Source organism: Ctenopharyngodon idella, chromosome 7 (genome assembly GCF_019924925.1).
Source record: "Ctenopharyngodon idella isolate HZGC_01 chromosome 7, HZGC01, whole genome shotgun sequence".
Lineage (NCBI taxonomy): Eukaryota > Metazoa > Chordata > Actinopteri > Cypriniformes > Xenocyprididae > Ctenopharyngodon > Ctenopharyngodon idella.
The window spans coordinates 39,440,855-39,457,126 of NC_067226.1; the positions used below are offsets into that span (position 1 = coordinate 39,440,855).

At 35.1% G+C, this 16,272-nt stretch overlaps 1 protein-coding gene across 22 annotated transcripts in view; it reads right to left on the reverse strand.

The window, feature by feature from the left end:
• LOC127515855 (adhesion G protein-coupled receptor L3-like) overlaps positions 1-16,272 on the reverse strand; it is a 342,582-nt gene that overhangs the window by 153,823 nt on the left and 172,487 nt on the right. For all 22 annotated transcript variants that reach the window (XM_051899977.1, XM_051899970.1, XM_051899965.1 and 19 more), the window contains exon 4: positions 6,803-6,912. In XM_051899977.1, the coding sequence (XP_051755937.1) occupies positions 6,803-6,912 (110 nt within the window). The remainder of the gene's footprint in view (positions 1-6,802; positions 6,913-16,272) is intronic.

A 16,272-nucleotide genomic window follows, 5' to 3' on the forward strand; every position in this document is an offset into this window, starting at 1 on the left:
GGAGATTTAGATTATTTCCGCGAGCTGCTTGTGGGCACAATCTGTTTTCCAGCACGGCGGCGGTCTTCAGCGCTGTCCACATTGATTATATTCTGTGATTTTGGGGCGAAAGCCCAGTGGACGCTTATTTGGAGGCTCTGATCTCTCCAAATCTCCTCTGAACCTCTCAGCGCAGCTTGGCGGGTCACAGGAGGGCCGGGTGAACACGTCCAGAAACAAGCCGATGTCTTGGCTCTGGTTTTAATCGGATTCAAACCCAACCGATACCTGTAATCACCTGCGTATGATAAACACCTGATGGCATCCAGATACTGCCAAGACCAATTAACTGGCGTTCAGCATCAGGGTAATTAACAACCGCTGATTGGTTGCACATCACGCAGCTGCATACTAGCAAAAGGTCGGCGGGTGCCAATATGACCAACCTACTGATTTCCATGCTCGGATCGCATGCTCTGATTGGACAACACTCAACAAGGCAGTGTTGAGCAAACAGTGGGTCGCCCTGGTAACACTGCGACAGGTAAGTGAGCATGCGCTCACAGATTGAGCACAGGTGTTGTTTGTTAAAAGGCCGATGATGGCGAATCGTCTGGCAGGACTACAGAACACTGCATGCGAACAGCACAGAACGATATCAGCTTATGCAAGGAAGATTGATTACGGCGAGAGAAAGACGCAGGTGCAAAAAAACCTGCCAAAACAATCAGCTCTCATTCTATTGCCCTCATAAAGGCCAGAATCCATAAAGCAATTCTCTCTGTGCAGACACACAAAAGACAAAGGGCCGCATCTGAACACACACAAGCACAATGCATGCTGGGCCAGCCATTCTCCTCGGTCCTGCTGAAACGGCATTATTGGGAACTGGATTTAAGGCAAAAGTAATTAAGCTCTAATTAAATATCTGTGGTACACCTGGTAAAGAGTCTGAACAGACCATTGGCTCAATATCAGCAGTCAATGTGAAGACAGCCGTTATTTGTCCCTCGCTCACTATGGAACAGCTTCCATTTTTTAGATTTTAATTTGCTTGCAACTGCTTAGAAACACACTAAAAACAGAAGTTGACAAGTATTTTAAAGTGGTCCTTCATTATGATTTCACTTTTTTAACTTTAGTTAGTGTGTAATGTTGCTGTTTGAACAAACATCTGCAAAGTTATGACGCTCAAAGTTCAATGCTTTTACAGAAATTGCTTTTTAAGGACTACAACAAATGGCTGGTAGGGATGAAAACAAGCTTCTTCCCGAGTTGGTGACATCACAAACCCTAAAATTCTTTACATAAACCCTGCCCCCGAGAACACGCAACAAAGGGGGTGAGGGGGTGTTGGGCTGCTTTAGAGAAGAGGAAGAGTTGTTGCCATGTTGCCATTTTAAGCCAGACTGCTACACAAACGAGGGTCAGTTTGCACAAAAGATTAACATGACAGCTGCTAGTCGATGGGTTGAATCAACTCCACAGCAACTACAAATTTATCCACTAACCATTCACAAACATCCAGTTGCATTCTAAAAGTTGTAACTTCTTCTTGAGTCTCTCCATCAATGTCCAACTCCGGTTTGAACAATGTAAGGCTGAACACCGTTACTGACAATCATCATTTTGGCTGTGTGAGATTCTCCAGTTTTGTTGTTGTTGAGTATCTGAAGCGCGAGCTGTTAAAGCTTTTGTTCTTTTGGAAAGCAGGCTGGGAGCAGCAGCTCATTTGCATTTAAAGGGACACACACAAAAATGGCGTGTTTTTGCTCACACCCAAATGGGGCAAATTTGACAAGCTATAATAAATGATCTGTGGGGTATTTTGAGCTGAAACTTCAGAGACAAATTCTGGGGACACCAGAGACTACATCTTGTGAAAAGAGGCATAATAGATCCCCTTCAAAATCAGAAAGATTATACAATTTAAACGGAAACTGTATAAATTGGTTATCCGAAAGACAGTATGATGATGGTGAGTATGTGTGTGCACTTCAAAAACTCTGCAGAAGAATTCAAGGTCAAACCTGAAATACATAATAATGCCACCATGAGCTCCAGACACCAACTGCAGTGTCCATCACTCAGGGTCAGCATGAACACAAAATCACCTTCACTGTCCCGGTGGGTTTTGTATTTGATGTGTAAAGGGAGAGACGCTGGCTGTCAGTCAGACACTCACTGGTGGTCTTTCTCAATGAATACTAACACACGTCAAACTCTCTTATCAAACGCCTTCCCTACAGCAAACACGATACCTACCACCATTCTCCACAGCAAAACGCCAAAGGGTTTCTTTCTCTCTCTCTCTCACACACACACATTTGTCCACCAAATATCCCTCCCTTCAGTATTTCTCTTCTCTTTCTTTGACAAGTAAAACTTCAATCAAACCAAGACCTGTATACAAAAGTTATAAATCAGTACAGATGTTTTCACTCTAGATAGAATATTTTGAATCTTAGCAAATACCACACCTACATATGACATCACTTTCACCTGACCTTAGATGCCCCGCCCACTAGATTTCAAGAGCCACCTACATTCTCTCTGTGGATTTGAAAGCTCCACCCACTTCTCTTATCTGTTTGGAGTTCAAAAGCCACCCCCTTTCTATTATCTCTGACTCAGAATGCAAGTTCAGAATGCAATGCTAATGCAGTATACTGCATACTACATACTATTTTTTTTAAATAATATGCAAACGAGTACAGATTATGAATCAATAAATATTTCCAACTTTGGCATGCTACATTGTTGTCACATGCCCTCATTATAGCATGTTTAATTCTGTAAGTTTTGTCCACCTATTTTCTCAGAGATTAAAAAATTTCTCTCGCATTTTACTAATTTTACTAATTTTGAGTTAAAAATATTTTAGTAAATATACTATTCTGACAAAGCCCCGCCCTCTTCACTTCTCTCAAGCCAACACTCTTGTCATGTACACTGCATACTGAATACAACTATTCTCAGAATAGTGTGAAACAACATGCATTATGCAACAACAGTTGCACTGTTATGATGACGTGACCTCATTGCATGTGTCACACACTGCATATTTAATTCAGTGAGTTTCATCCAGACATCTCACAAATAAAAATTGTTATTTTGCAATTTAATATAATTCTGTGTCAATTTTTTGCAACTTCTGATCAACTGAGTCAAGTGAAACAAATTATTCCTGTTATTACTTGTGGTTCATTTATCACACTATTCAAGGGTCAAATCAAACCCATTGTACTGTGGGATAAAGCATATATGCCACACAGTCTACTCTGCACTATACTGCATACTTTGGCAAATTCAATATCATGTACACTATCAAAAAGTTCAATAATAATAATAAATAAAAAAATAAAAAAAAGTAACCAAAAGTTCAGGGTCAGTACTATTTTTTTTTTTTTTTAAGAAATACTGTTATTTAGCAGGGGTGCATCAAAGGAATACATTATATTTTAATATATATTACAATAGAAAATAGTTATTTTAAAAGAGCAATATCACACGAGTAGCGGTGCGAAATGGCTGTATATCAGCAAGGCGGCCTCGTGCCATAGGTAATCACAGTGTGCTGATATAGAGCCATATCACACGGCTACGAGTGCGATATAGCATTTATACAACAGTTCAATAGCACAAGTGTGTAAATAAATAAGAAACAACAATGGAGTGTCTTTAAAAACCCTCTTTCATGCGTAACTACTTCCTTCCGCCACGGATTCAAATCTCAGATTGACAGTTTAACAGTTTAGCCCTAAGCCTCCGTTACTAATTTTAAAATGTTACTTTAGAACTAGCAACGAAGAAACGTTGAGTTTCTTCATTGAAGCTTAATATATCATGTAGAGTATTATGGTATTATGAGAGAGAGATCGACTAAACGAGTGTATTACGTGCATCTGATATAGCATTCATTCTTCAGGTCGATGTCCATAATATTATATCCATTATAAAAAAAATCAATTTGAATGTCCACTGAGGAAAGCGATATTTTTGTCTTTGTCCTTTTAAAAGTTAAGGGGATTTCCCATAACAGCGCTAAAACAACTTCCTCGTTTACAACCAGTCCTTTTCAATTTGCTACTGACTCACTCATAAAGACAGTCTTTCCTGCCATCTAATGGTATAATAATGTAACTTTCACTGAAGTCCATATCACGATCACTAACTGACCCTTTCTCAAATACCAAATACGGCATATTATTTATATAAAATAAAATTTATTGAACAATAATATTTAAATGAACAACAATCGCCATTATAAAAGATCATAGGAAATAAACAGAAGCAAACAATTCAGTCAAACATACAAAAGCAGAGCTCTAGTACAGGATTTAAGTTAGCCTAAATATAAAGTTATGAAATTTAATTTTCCCCTTAAACCAAATCGATTTGCTCTGGAATGAGTAATGGATGGCCTGGAGCTCACATCTCCAAAAGGGTCTAAATTGTAAAATAGGTGCTATGTTTATATATGAGTCACATATTTGAGGTCTCATTAATTACATTCTCACCTAAAAAAAAAAAAAAAAAAAACTCTTAAAACTACATTCACTGACACAACAACAGTAAAATTGTAACAGTAAAAAATATGGTGGATTTGCTTGACCGCCATGACAGTCGCTGCAACAGGAGTGATACAAACGGTGACATGGTTCCAGTGCTGATACTGGGGGAATATTGCACGGTTGGAAAAGGCTCTCAGCCAATCAGATTCGAGAACCAGAATGAACTGTTGTATAAATTGTAATAATATATCACAATATTACTGTTTTTACTGTATTTTAGATCAAATAAATGCAGCCTTGATAAGCAGAAGAGACTTCTTTCAAAACCATTAAAATATCTCACCAACCCGAACTTTTGAATGGATGAGTATAACGCAGTAGATTTCCCTTAGGTATTTCCAGGTAAACTTGCTGTATACCGCCTTGCTCTGCGATTACAAGCTCCACCCTTTTCTCCCTCTCCATTAATGAGTTAATTCATCTAGTCTTCCTCCAGTATCTGGTCCTCTCTTCATCAAGCCTTTCAACCCTTCTTTGCTCTTCTTTCATACAACCACAGAATGACAGATTTAATATGCGCTGAGGTGCATTTGTCACTGATAATATTATTATAAACAGCTGAATGTGTCTCTCTCACATAAACACATGTGAATGTGCTCTGACAGTGACAAATAAACGCTATCTCAAACGTCCTCTGGATAACTCAGATTAAATTACACATGTGAGACTGTGAGGATTCAAGCCATCAGACGAGTTGTTCTGTTTGCACTGTGTTAATTGACAATTTGATATTCAAGGAATCATTCACCCAAAAACTTTCTGTCATTCTGAATTACCGGCATGACAAACGTTCACATTTACAAACGTTCTAAATCCAAAAATTTTAAATTTTTTGCATTTCCATGTAACAAATGTTCAAAATCGCATCTATCAAACTCAAAAATGTACAAATCACTATAAAAGCTGTGTTAAATTCCATGCTTTCTGAAGTTATGGTAGTTTTATGTGAGGAACAAAAGACTTAAAATATAGTGCATATATATAGTGCAAATATAGTGCATGAGTCATGTCGAGTAATGTTTTTTCTTATGGAAAAGAGCTAAATGAAGATTCTTCTAAGTTCTATTTTTGTGTTGAACAGTTTTGTTGACTAAGTCCATTATTGACTGGACTGATTTTTTTTTTTTTTTTTAATGACTGTAATATTTCAACCCACATATTTTTACACTCCAAAAGTCAAGTGATGACATCACTTTCAGAACATACCGTACCATTCTAAAGTTTGGGGTCAGTACGATTGTTTAATTTTTTTTTCTGTTCACCAAGACTGCATTTGTTTGATAAAAAAAAAATACAGTAAAAACAGTAATATTGCAAAATATTATTACAATTTCAAATAACGATTTTCTATTTGAATATATTGTAAAATGTAATTTATTCCTGTGATGCAAAGCTGAATTTTCAGCATCATTACTCCAGTCTTCAGTGTCACATGATCCTTCCCAATTCATTCTAATATGCTGATTTAGTGCTCAAAAACATTTCTTATTATTATCAATGTTGAAAACAGTTGTGCTGCTTCATATTTTTGTGGAAACATGGTAAAAAAAATTTTTTCAAGATTATTTGATGAAGAGAAAGTTCAAAAGAACAGCATTTATTTAAAATAAATATATTTTATAGCATTATAAATGTCTTTACTGTCACTTTTGATCCATTTAATGTACAATCTTACTGAATCCAAACTTGTAAATGTGCAAAAAGCTGACATAAAACAGTCCTTGATTCCTCTAGCTTTAGTCTGCAACAATTAAACTCAATTCACTGAACAGTGAAGCTAGTGCGGCTTTCATTTATCACTAAAGACGAACACTGGCGTAAGGAAAAGCTAACAGAATAAATACCGCAGCTCATGTACAGGTATTCCTGCAGGTAGATGGATGCGACACTTCGGTCTCATAACTAAAGATACAGAAGAGCGAATCTATCATGGCCAAACGCTATCATTAGCTATCTGGCAACTTACTCATTTTGACAAAGTGCAACGCTTACATAGTTTATCACAGAGCTCACAGTAACCAAAGTCATCACACAAACTTTCACACACACATGCACGTACGGCAGATAGGAATGGATGAGTTCAAATGAAGGAGAGACTTTTAACTGCAGGAAAAAGAAGGGAATAAATCAGTTATTTATGCGGCCGTTCCCACTGAGCTGCAAGAAAAAAAGACTTTGGGTTACGTGATCTCTGAAAAAAAAAAAAAAATCATTAGATGCAGACATGTTAATGTTAAACAGATACATACTGTATGGGACGCACTCATACTGGACCTCCAGGTATTTGTATGTTCCAGGGCAGGGATCAGGAAATGCATCCGGTCCGGCCACAACAGCGCACTGCGTCCGGTTATTACACCTGAAAACACACAAACAGATGGAACAAAGATATTTAGTGGTGTCATTACTATTGCTCATACTAGGTTTAGGGGTTTAATGACATTTCTAACCTTTAGAATTGCACTTTGGCACATACTGTAACTCATCCTACACTGTTTGAGGGAGAAAAAAATTTGACTTTGGAGGAATTGAGCCACAAAACCAGAATATAGACTTGAGGATGGAATCTCTGGGCCAGTAACTATCCAGAACCATTCACAGTATCCATCAACCACCCAGACGTATGCTAAAAACATTAATGAACATTATTTTGCAAGACGCAGCACAAGCATTTTCTTTCAAAATCGAGTTAAAACTACAATATGGCACTTAAAGGGATAGTTCACTCAAAAATGAAAATTCTGTCGTCATTTACTCACCCTCAAATTGTTCGAAACCTTGATGAATTTCTTTCTTCTGCTGAACACAAAAGAAGATATTTTGAAGAATATGGGTGACCAAACAGTTGATGGGCACCATTGACTTAGTTTTTTTTTTTTTTCTTTGATACTATGGAAGTCAATGGGGCAATCAACTGTTTGGTTACCCATATTCTTCAAGATATCTTCTTTTGTGTTTAGCAGAAGAAAAAAAAATGAATTTACTTCTTAATAAATACCTTTGTTTTAGTGCACACTATTCATAATCTTTCATCAGAATATACTGTAATAACTTTATAATGCAAGACACTGACATTTAACTTCATGGTGCTAACTTTACGCAGTGTTTCCCACACATTGATTTATTTGTGGCGGCCCACCACAGTATCCACGTTGGCCGCCACAGATAGCCACCGCCCCCTGCCATCAGCTCCAGTTTCTCACACACATGGGCACAACTTTAGCACTTTATTTAGCAACTTTCAGATCCCTTTAGCACCTTTTTTCCATGAACGGTACATAGTGGTACATAGGTACATAGACAAATCTAGCGACTTTTTTGGATAAACGCTAGCTTTCATCAAGTTGGAAGATGTCGCCAGTACTGCCCCGCAAGCGCAAGGTCTGACTGTTTAGTATGTTTTTTAAGCCATTTTTTTTACGAGGACACAGGAAGTGTCCTCATAAACCACGTATGCAAGTGTGTTAGAAGAAAGAAAATAATGCAAGTTTGGAACAATGTGATTGTGCCCTTGTAAAAAGAAGTGCACTTAATTGTATTGAATGTGCACTTACAATGTACTACAAATCTTAAGTATTTATTAAAAAAAGCTGCACTTACAGAAAATATAATATTAATTAAATTAAAGGCCACTGAGGTGCATTTAAAGAATACACTTTAATGACTGTTTTTAACACACTTAAGTACACTTTTAAAGTGCCTTTTTAATAATGTCAAATTAAATGTAAAACTTTTAAAATATTTTAAATAATTTTCATGCTTTAAAGTAGTACACTTATTTCTAATGTGTTGACTTACATACTAAAGCTCAGGGTAAAGTACTTGATGTAATTGATTACTTGAGTAATTTTAATAGTGTATTATTCACCTTTGCATCTACAGCAAATTTTCAAATTCATCATTACAAATGTGTGATTTATATAACAAATATATTTACATACATGAGACACTGTACAAGTTTCAATAAAAATTGCATTAAGGTATATTTTAGTTAACCATACCTTTACTATGAAATTACATATAAAGATGCCTAAGTCCTACTTAAGTGGGACAAAAAAGTGCTTTAAAGTTCAGCTAATTGCATTTAATATAAACTTAAATTATCACATTTTCATTTAATTGCAATTAACATGCAATTAAGCATCAGAAAACATTACAATCTGTAATTACAACATTACAAAAATTCACACTAAAGTATATATTTTTTAAAGTGTATTATTTCCATAATCTTTTATGTCTTTTAAGTTTGCTAAAGTGTACTTCTTTTTGCACAAGGGTGAGTAAATGACAGTATATGACTTTTTTTTTTTTTTTTTTTTTTTTTTGTAAATTAATTTTGGCAATTTTGCCAAGTTTGTTTTGGACAGGTTTCTTTGTTTATGTCGTGTAAATAACTATGCCATAGCTATGAATATATTGTGACATTAATTGTGCAGCAAAATCTCTACTGGATGACACATTTATACGGTGAAACATTTTACCGTATCATAGATTATCTGTTATGATCCACCCTACATTATTTTCTGCTGAATATTCAGTCTTCCTCGAAAATATGCCACATTACAGATTCAAATCGAGTTTTAAAAGAATCATGGCGATCATTTAAAGATGAAATCTTCCATGAGGCTCAATGTCAGAATAATGTCAGAATAATGTCAGCAGATCAGCGTGTGATGAAAGTCGAACACCTGAGACACTCGTGGCTGATTGAACAGTTAGCATGTGGCTAATGAGGGGGAACAAATGCTTTTTGAGTGGTGGGGTGTGTGTGTGACAAGACCTTGAGTGTGTATTTCTGTGCAAAATGTATCAGAGTCTGTGGATCAGTGTGTATGTGAAACTGTGACTAATATTTAGAGGACAAAAGCACCCATGTGCAAAATCAGACTGAACGTATTTATTGCCATTTCATTATGCAAATACACCTTTACTTAGCTATCTAAATGAAGAATCCCAACATACCTTTTAAAGCTGATTATAACTTAACAGGGATACTTTCTGCACTGTTAGAATTCAAATTTGTAACAATAATCATCATAAATATACATATAATGATACAGGTATGCAAAAACATATCACATAATTTTTTTTTTTTTTTTTTATAAAAAGTCTCTTATAGTGACCATGGCTGCATTTGTTTGAACAAAAATACAGTAAAAACAGTAATCTTGTGAAATATTATTACAATTTTGTTTGTTAATTTAAAATTATTTTGCTAATTGAAATAAAGCTGAAATAAAATAAAATATAAATATTAGCTGAAAAAAAACATGTTGCTTTGGAAACTAACTGAAATAATAAGTTTTAGTACTAAAAATACTAGACTGAAATTGAAGTGAAAAATAAATTAAAGCAAAATAGAAGTATAAAAACACACTTATAAAAAATTAAAATAAAAAAAAAAAATACTAAAACTTAAACTTAAAATAAAAACTGAAAACAAGCTAATCCAAAATCAGCTTTATTTAAGATATTTATTTATTTTCATTTATTTAATTATTTGGTAACACATATCTGGAATATTCCTCACATTAAAAATACAATAAACACTAACACAATGACCTCTGCTGTAATAAAAAAATCCCTTAACATTCATAAAGTACAGTTTCCTGGCCGGTACGTGTTGTCAGTTCACCCAGTTCAATGTAATTTCCTGAAATGATTACAGAAAGCTACTAATGTCTAATACTTGTTTCCGAGAAAAAAAAAAAAAAAAAAAAAAAAAAAAAATCAAAAAGTTAAAATATAGTGAGTTATGGAGAGAATTTTTAATAACGGCAGTTGAATCGCGTTACGAGGAAGGATTGTGCAATAAGAAAATACACATCTCAACTCATCATGTTGAAATTTTGAAATTCAACATGGATAAATTATTCATCAGAGTTTAAGAGGATCGAAGCAAATCTGCTCAGAATTCATCCACCCTCAGAGAATTTGCCAACACAACATGCATCCGCTCTGTCCAACACAAACAAACGCTACCTGTTTACGTGGCCGGGCCGGGTCAGGTGAGGTCGAGCTCAGAATTTAATCAGGTTTCAGTACAGGATCGAGAGGATTTGTTTTAGATTAGAGTAAATTATGCAGCACAATGAGGATTACACTGCAAATCCCGGATTCCAGACCTCTGATTCCGCACGGACAACTGCATTTCTCTGCCGCTGATGGGATATTTTCCAAACCGATGCTCTGGAGAGCACACAGTCATGTGAAGCCCAAATGCAAACATCTCCAAGACAAAAATGTGCAGGGTGAGGAAATTAGAATGACACAAATCAATGCAAGGATCCTGCAGTATTGATTAAAACCACAAACGCTCCTACATCTAGTTATGTGTCGACAAACATCCTAATTATCAAACCACCATCAACTCTTTACCTCTAACTAACTGCTTTCCACTCCTGAAAAAACACAGTCTGTGTGGCGGACTGGTTTTCAAAAGACACCAATCAATAAATCGATACAGATTTGGAAAGGGAATAGTAATGCTCTGCTTTAGCTTTGTCCACTAATGTCTTCGCCTATTGACTGAATCACTCAGACAAAACTATGAATAGATATCAAATTTACCTTTAAGAACACCTGGACACAGGGTCCAAAATAAACACCGCCAAATGAGGGTAAAATTGTCTTTGGCGATTCAATAAAATTGAGTTACATGCAAGCTGGCTGATGATTTTGTTTGTAATGGCAACAATATGGTTTAAATCAAATTCTACAAATGATAATATAGGCCTAAATTATGCAGTGTTGTTATTGTTAAAATATAACCAAAATATACTAAAGCTATTAAAAATATTTGTTGTTAACTGAAATAAAGCTGAAATAAAATAAAATATAAATATACAGTAAGGTTTACATTTATTCATTTAGCAGATGCTTTTATCCGTCGTTCAGAACAAGCTAGATGAAAAACTTAAACGAAAATTAGAAATGTTGCATTGGCAACTAAACTAAATAAATTAATTTAAAGGGTTAGTTCACCCCAAAATGAAAATTATACCATAATTTACTCACCCTCAAGCCATCCTATGTGTATATGACTTTCTTCTTTCAGCCAAACACAATAGGAGTAAATATTAAAACATATCCTCTTCCAAGCTTTATAATAGGAGTAAATAGGACCGAAGATTTTGAAGTCCAAAAAAGCGCATCCATCCATCATAAAAATAATCCATACCACTCCAGGGGGTTAATGAACGCTTTCTAAAGCGAAGCGAGGTGATGGGTTTTTTGTAAGAAATATATCCATATTTAAAACTTTATAAACTATAATCACTGGCTTCTGGTAACAGATGTATGCAAGTCGAGTTCTGGCAGAAGAGTGACCTCTGACCCTACGCATGATGTATTGACGAACACGGAATAGCACAGGATAGAGCAAAACAAAACACCAGTCACGAATTAGAAGTGTAAATTGAGAATTTTTAAAAAGAAATGTCAGAGATTTTGATGTAAGAGAATAGAAGCTTGAATTTGTTGACCAGCCCTATTTGTTTGAACTGCGAGAGGCGTCTAAGCTTATGCTACTCCTACATCATACATTGGGTCATTCTGCCATTTATTTACATTCATTAAACATAGATTACTTTTATGATGGATGGATGGATGCACTTTTTTGGACTTCAAAATTCTGGGTACCATTCATTCCCATTATAAAGCTTGGAAGAGACAGGATATTTTTTAATATAAATCACGGGATAATTTTCAGTTTTTGGTGAACTATCACTTTAAGTTAGACTAATAAAATTACTAAAACTAAAACTGAAGGGGAAAAAAAAGCTAAATAGAAAAAACTAAACAAATGGGAGTCAATGGGGGTCAAGATCTGTTTGGTTACTCACATTTTGTGAGTAAATGCAAGTAACTGATGACAAAATCTATACCTTTAAGATAAAAACTTAGCACACTGGAAAATGTACAAGCAGGTTGATTTATTTACTTATTTTAATATTATAATTATTTGATGACACATATGTGAAATATTCCCCACTTCAAAAAATGATAAACACAATGACCTCTGCTGCAATAAAAAGAAAAGAAAAGAAAAGAAAAGAAAAGAAAAACTCCCTTAGCATACTTTTTATAAAGTACAGTTGCAGGGCTAGTACATGTTCTCAATTCACCAAATTTAATTAAATTTTTCTGAATTGATTAAATAAAACTATTATGTTTTTTTTTTTTCTTTGTATATAGTCGTTGTTTCCAAGAAATTGCATTGGTTTTAGTTTTCTCCGCAGGCATACAAAAACAATCCGCTCAATAATCGACATTCAAAAAGCAAACGTTCAAGTCAAATAGCTGCTAGTGCTGCTATCACAGGTCCGTCAGCAGGCTGACATTTAAATAAGGGCCAGTTAGTGTTTCCATCTGCCAGACGGCCCGTCCGCTCCGCGCCGGCTCAAGCATAGCTGCTGGCTATAACAGCAAGCTTGATAATGTTTAGGAAAAATATGAGTGTTGATATGTCAGCTGCCTCGATTGTTGACGTTAAGAGCAGTTTATTCATGTCGGAGTGGAAATCCATTGCTTGTAATTTTTCAATTTGAGACAGACGGAACAGACACATTACAAGACAAATATACAAGTGTGTTTGTGTGTGCCTTTTGCTACAAAACCACTATAATTTCAGTTTCCAATGCTCTCATGAGACAGAGAGAGAGAAAAAAGTGAGGTTATTGATGTTTGTGTGGGTTTGTGAACAAATCAAAAGATCCAAATAACACCCTACTGTTGAACCGCAATGCTTAAACCTATAAGCCTAAGCCCTAAATAAACACAATTACCCCATGGTCCTACCCCCTATGAGAAAAAAAAAAAAAAAAACATTTCTCTCATTAAATTTTATTGCAAATATTATTTTTCTACTTTATGAACTTTTATACAGATTAACTAGCACTCCTAAATCTATAGTAATCCCTAACCCTAAACCTTACCTTGTGAAAAAGAAGTATGCTTTAGCAAACTTTTAAAAAGAGTACTTAATACACTTTAAAAGAATACACTTAAGGGTGTAGTCACACTAGGCACAGTTGTCTTGTACTGAGCCCGAGCGCGACTGCCCTAGTGTGAGTACACCCTTAAGTGTATTCTTTTAAAGTGTATTATGTACTATTTTTAAAAGTGTGAAATGAATGTAACATTTTTAGACACTTACTTGCATGCTAATTGCAATTAAATGAAAATATATTATAGTTTAAATGTATATTAAATGCAATGCGCTTTTTTGACCCAATTAAGTAGGTCTTAAGTATGGAAGATTGTTTCCGCCACTGAATAAAAAATACAAAAGGTAACTGTGACTTATTATCTCACAATTCTGACTTTTTTTCTCACAATTGCGAGTTTACATCTTGCAATTCTGACTTTTTTTTTAAAGAATTGTCTGATATAAACTCGCAATTGCAAGTTATAAAATCAGAATAATGAGAATAAACTTGCAATTCTGAGAAAAAAAGTATTTTTTCCTCAGAATTGGACTTTATAACTTGCAATTGCGAGTTTATATCTCACAATTCTGAGAAAAGAAGTCAATTCTGAATTTATAACTCACAATTGCAACTTTATATCATGCAACTCTGAGGAAAAAAGTCAGAATTATGAGATAAAAAGTTGCAATTATCCTTTTTTTTTATTCTGTGGCAGAATCAAGCTTCCATACTTAAGCACATCTTTATATAATTTCATAACTTGTCTTTGAAATAAGTGTACTGCCAAATGTACTGACAAGCATTTATGGTAAACTAAAATTTACTTTATATACTTGCATTTCTATTGAAACTTTTTGTAACACATTTGTAATGAAGTTGCTACTTAGCACATTTAAAATATAACTTTAAAGGGTTAGTTCACCCAAAAATGAAAATTCTGTCATTTATTACTCACCCTCATGGCGTTCCACACCCATAAGACCTACGTTAATCTTCGGAACACAAATTAAGATATTTTTGTTGAAATCCGATGGCTCAGTGAGGCCTCCATTGCCAGCAATGACATTTCCTCTCTCAAGATCCATTAATGTACAAAAAAAATATTTAAATCAGTTCATGTGAGTACAGTGATTCAATATTAATATTATAAAGCGACGAGAATATTTTTGGTGCACCAAAAAAACAAAATAACGACTTGTATAGTGATGGCCGATTTCAAAACACTGCTTCAGGAAGCTTCGAAACGTTATGAATCAGCGTATCGAATCAGCGGTTCGGAGCGCCAAAGTCACGTGATTTCAGCAGTTTGGTGGTTTGACACGCGATCCGAATCATGATTTTATACGCTGATTCATAACGCTCCGAAGCTTCCTGAAGCAGTGTTTTGAAATCGGCCATCACTATATAAGTCGTTATTTTGTTTTTTTTTGGCTCACCAAAAATATTCTCGTCGCTTTATAATATTAATATTGAACCACTGTACTCACATGAACTGATTTAAATATGTTTTTAGTACATTAATGGATCTTGAGAGAGGAAATGTCATTGCTGGCTATGGAGGCCTCACTAAGCCATCAGATTTCAACAAAAATATCTTAATTTGTGTTCCGAAGATTAACGTAGGTCTTACGGGTGTGGAACGACATGAGGGTGAGTAATTTATGACAGAATTTTCATTTTTGGGTGAACTAACCCTTTAAGTGCAATGTAGAACAACACACTACAGTTAAAATAATAATTAAGTTAAAATATATTGATGTGCTTTAGTATGTTAGTCAACACATCAAAATAAGTGTACTTTTTTGATTATGAAAACAATGATTTAAAATGTACTTTAAAGTAGAACGTTTTATTTTGACATTATTTCAAAGTGGTCTTTTGAAAAGTGTACCTGAGTGCGTTAGGAAACAATCACAAACGTGTACTCTCTTTAAGTGCACTTAAGTGGTCTTTTATTTCATTAATGTTATATTATCTGCAAAATATACTTTTTTATATGGTTTGAACTACACTACAAGTACACATTGAATACCAATAAAGTGCACTTCTTCTTAACAAGGGTATCCTTACACAATAATGCCTACACCTTAACTCCAAAACCTATAACCTTCACTACATGGAACCTAAAGTAAGCAGCACTGTAATACTGTAAAACCTACATGATAATCCCAAGACAATAACCCTACAACACAAATCCTACACAATACACCCTAAAACACTGTGTTTGTTGTCTTTATCTACTTTCATTCATCATATTTCCCTGCTGAGTGACTGATCACCATCTCCTGCCTTCCAACCGTCTGACTGCCAAACACCTCCAAACCTCAGCCAAAGACACACACATACACGACGGCGAGATCTTGCGTGTCTGCATATGCATATATGTGCACTTTAGAGTGTAATATATCTCTGGCCGTGGTAGACTAGACTCCTGCTGCGATATGCTCCAAAAATAATAAAGCAAGCTTCTATTTTGCAAACACACACCTACACACACACACACACACACACACAAATAAATAGACATAGTGTTGCATAAAATGAAAACATATTACAAGACCATTTATCTTAAAATGATAGTAATGCTCAAACACCACACCAACAATTTGCACAACATTACTGCATTTTGTGTCACATATTTGTTTCCAGATATCATTTCGACAAGTCCAAACTTTTCGAGAGCACTTATTTGTGTTCTGCATTGGGCTGGACAGAAATTCACCAGCCTCTCTTTATTTCGAGGCACACAGTGTTGAAACGATGCTGTGTTGTGAGGCAGCATTTGTGTG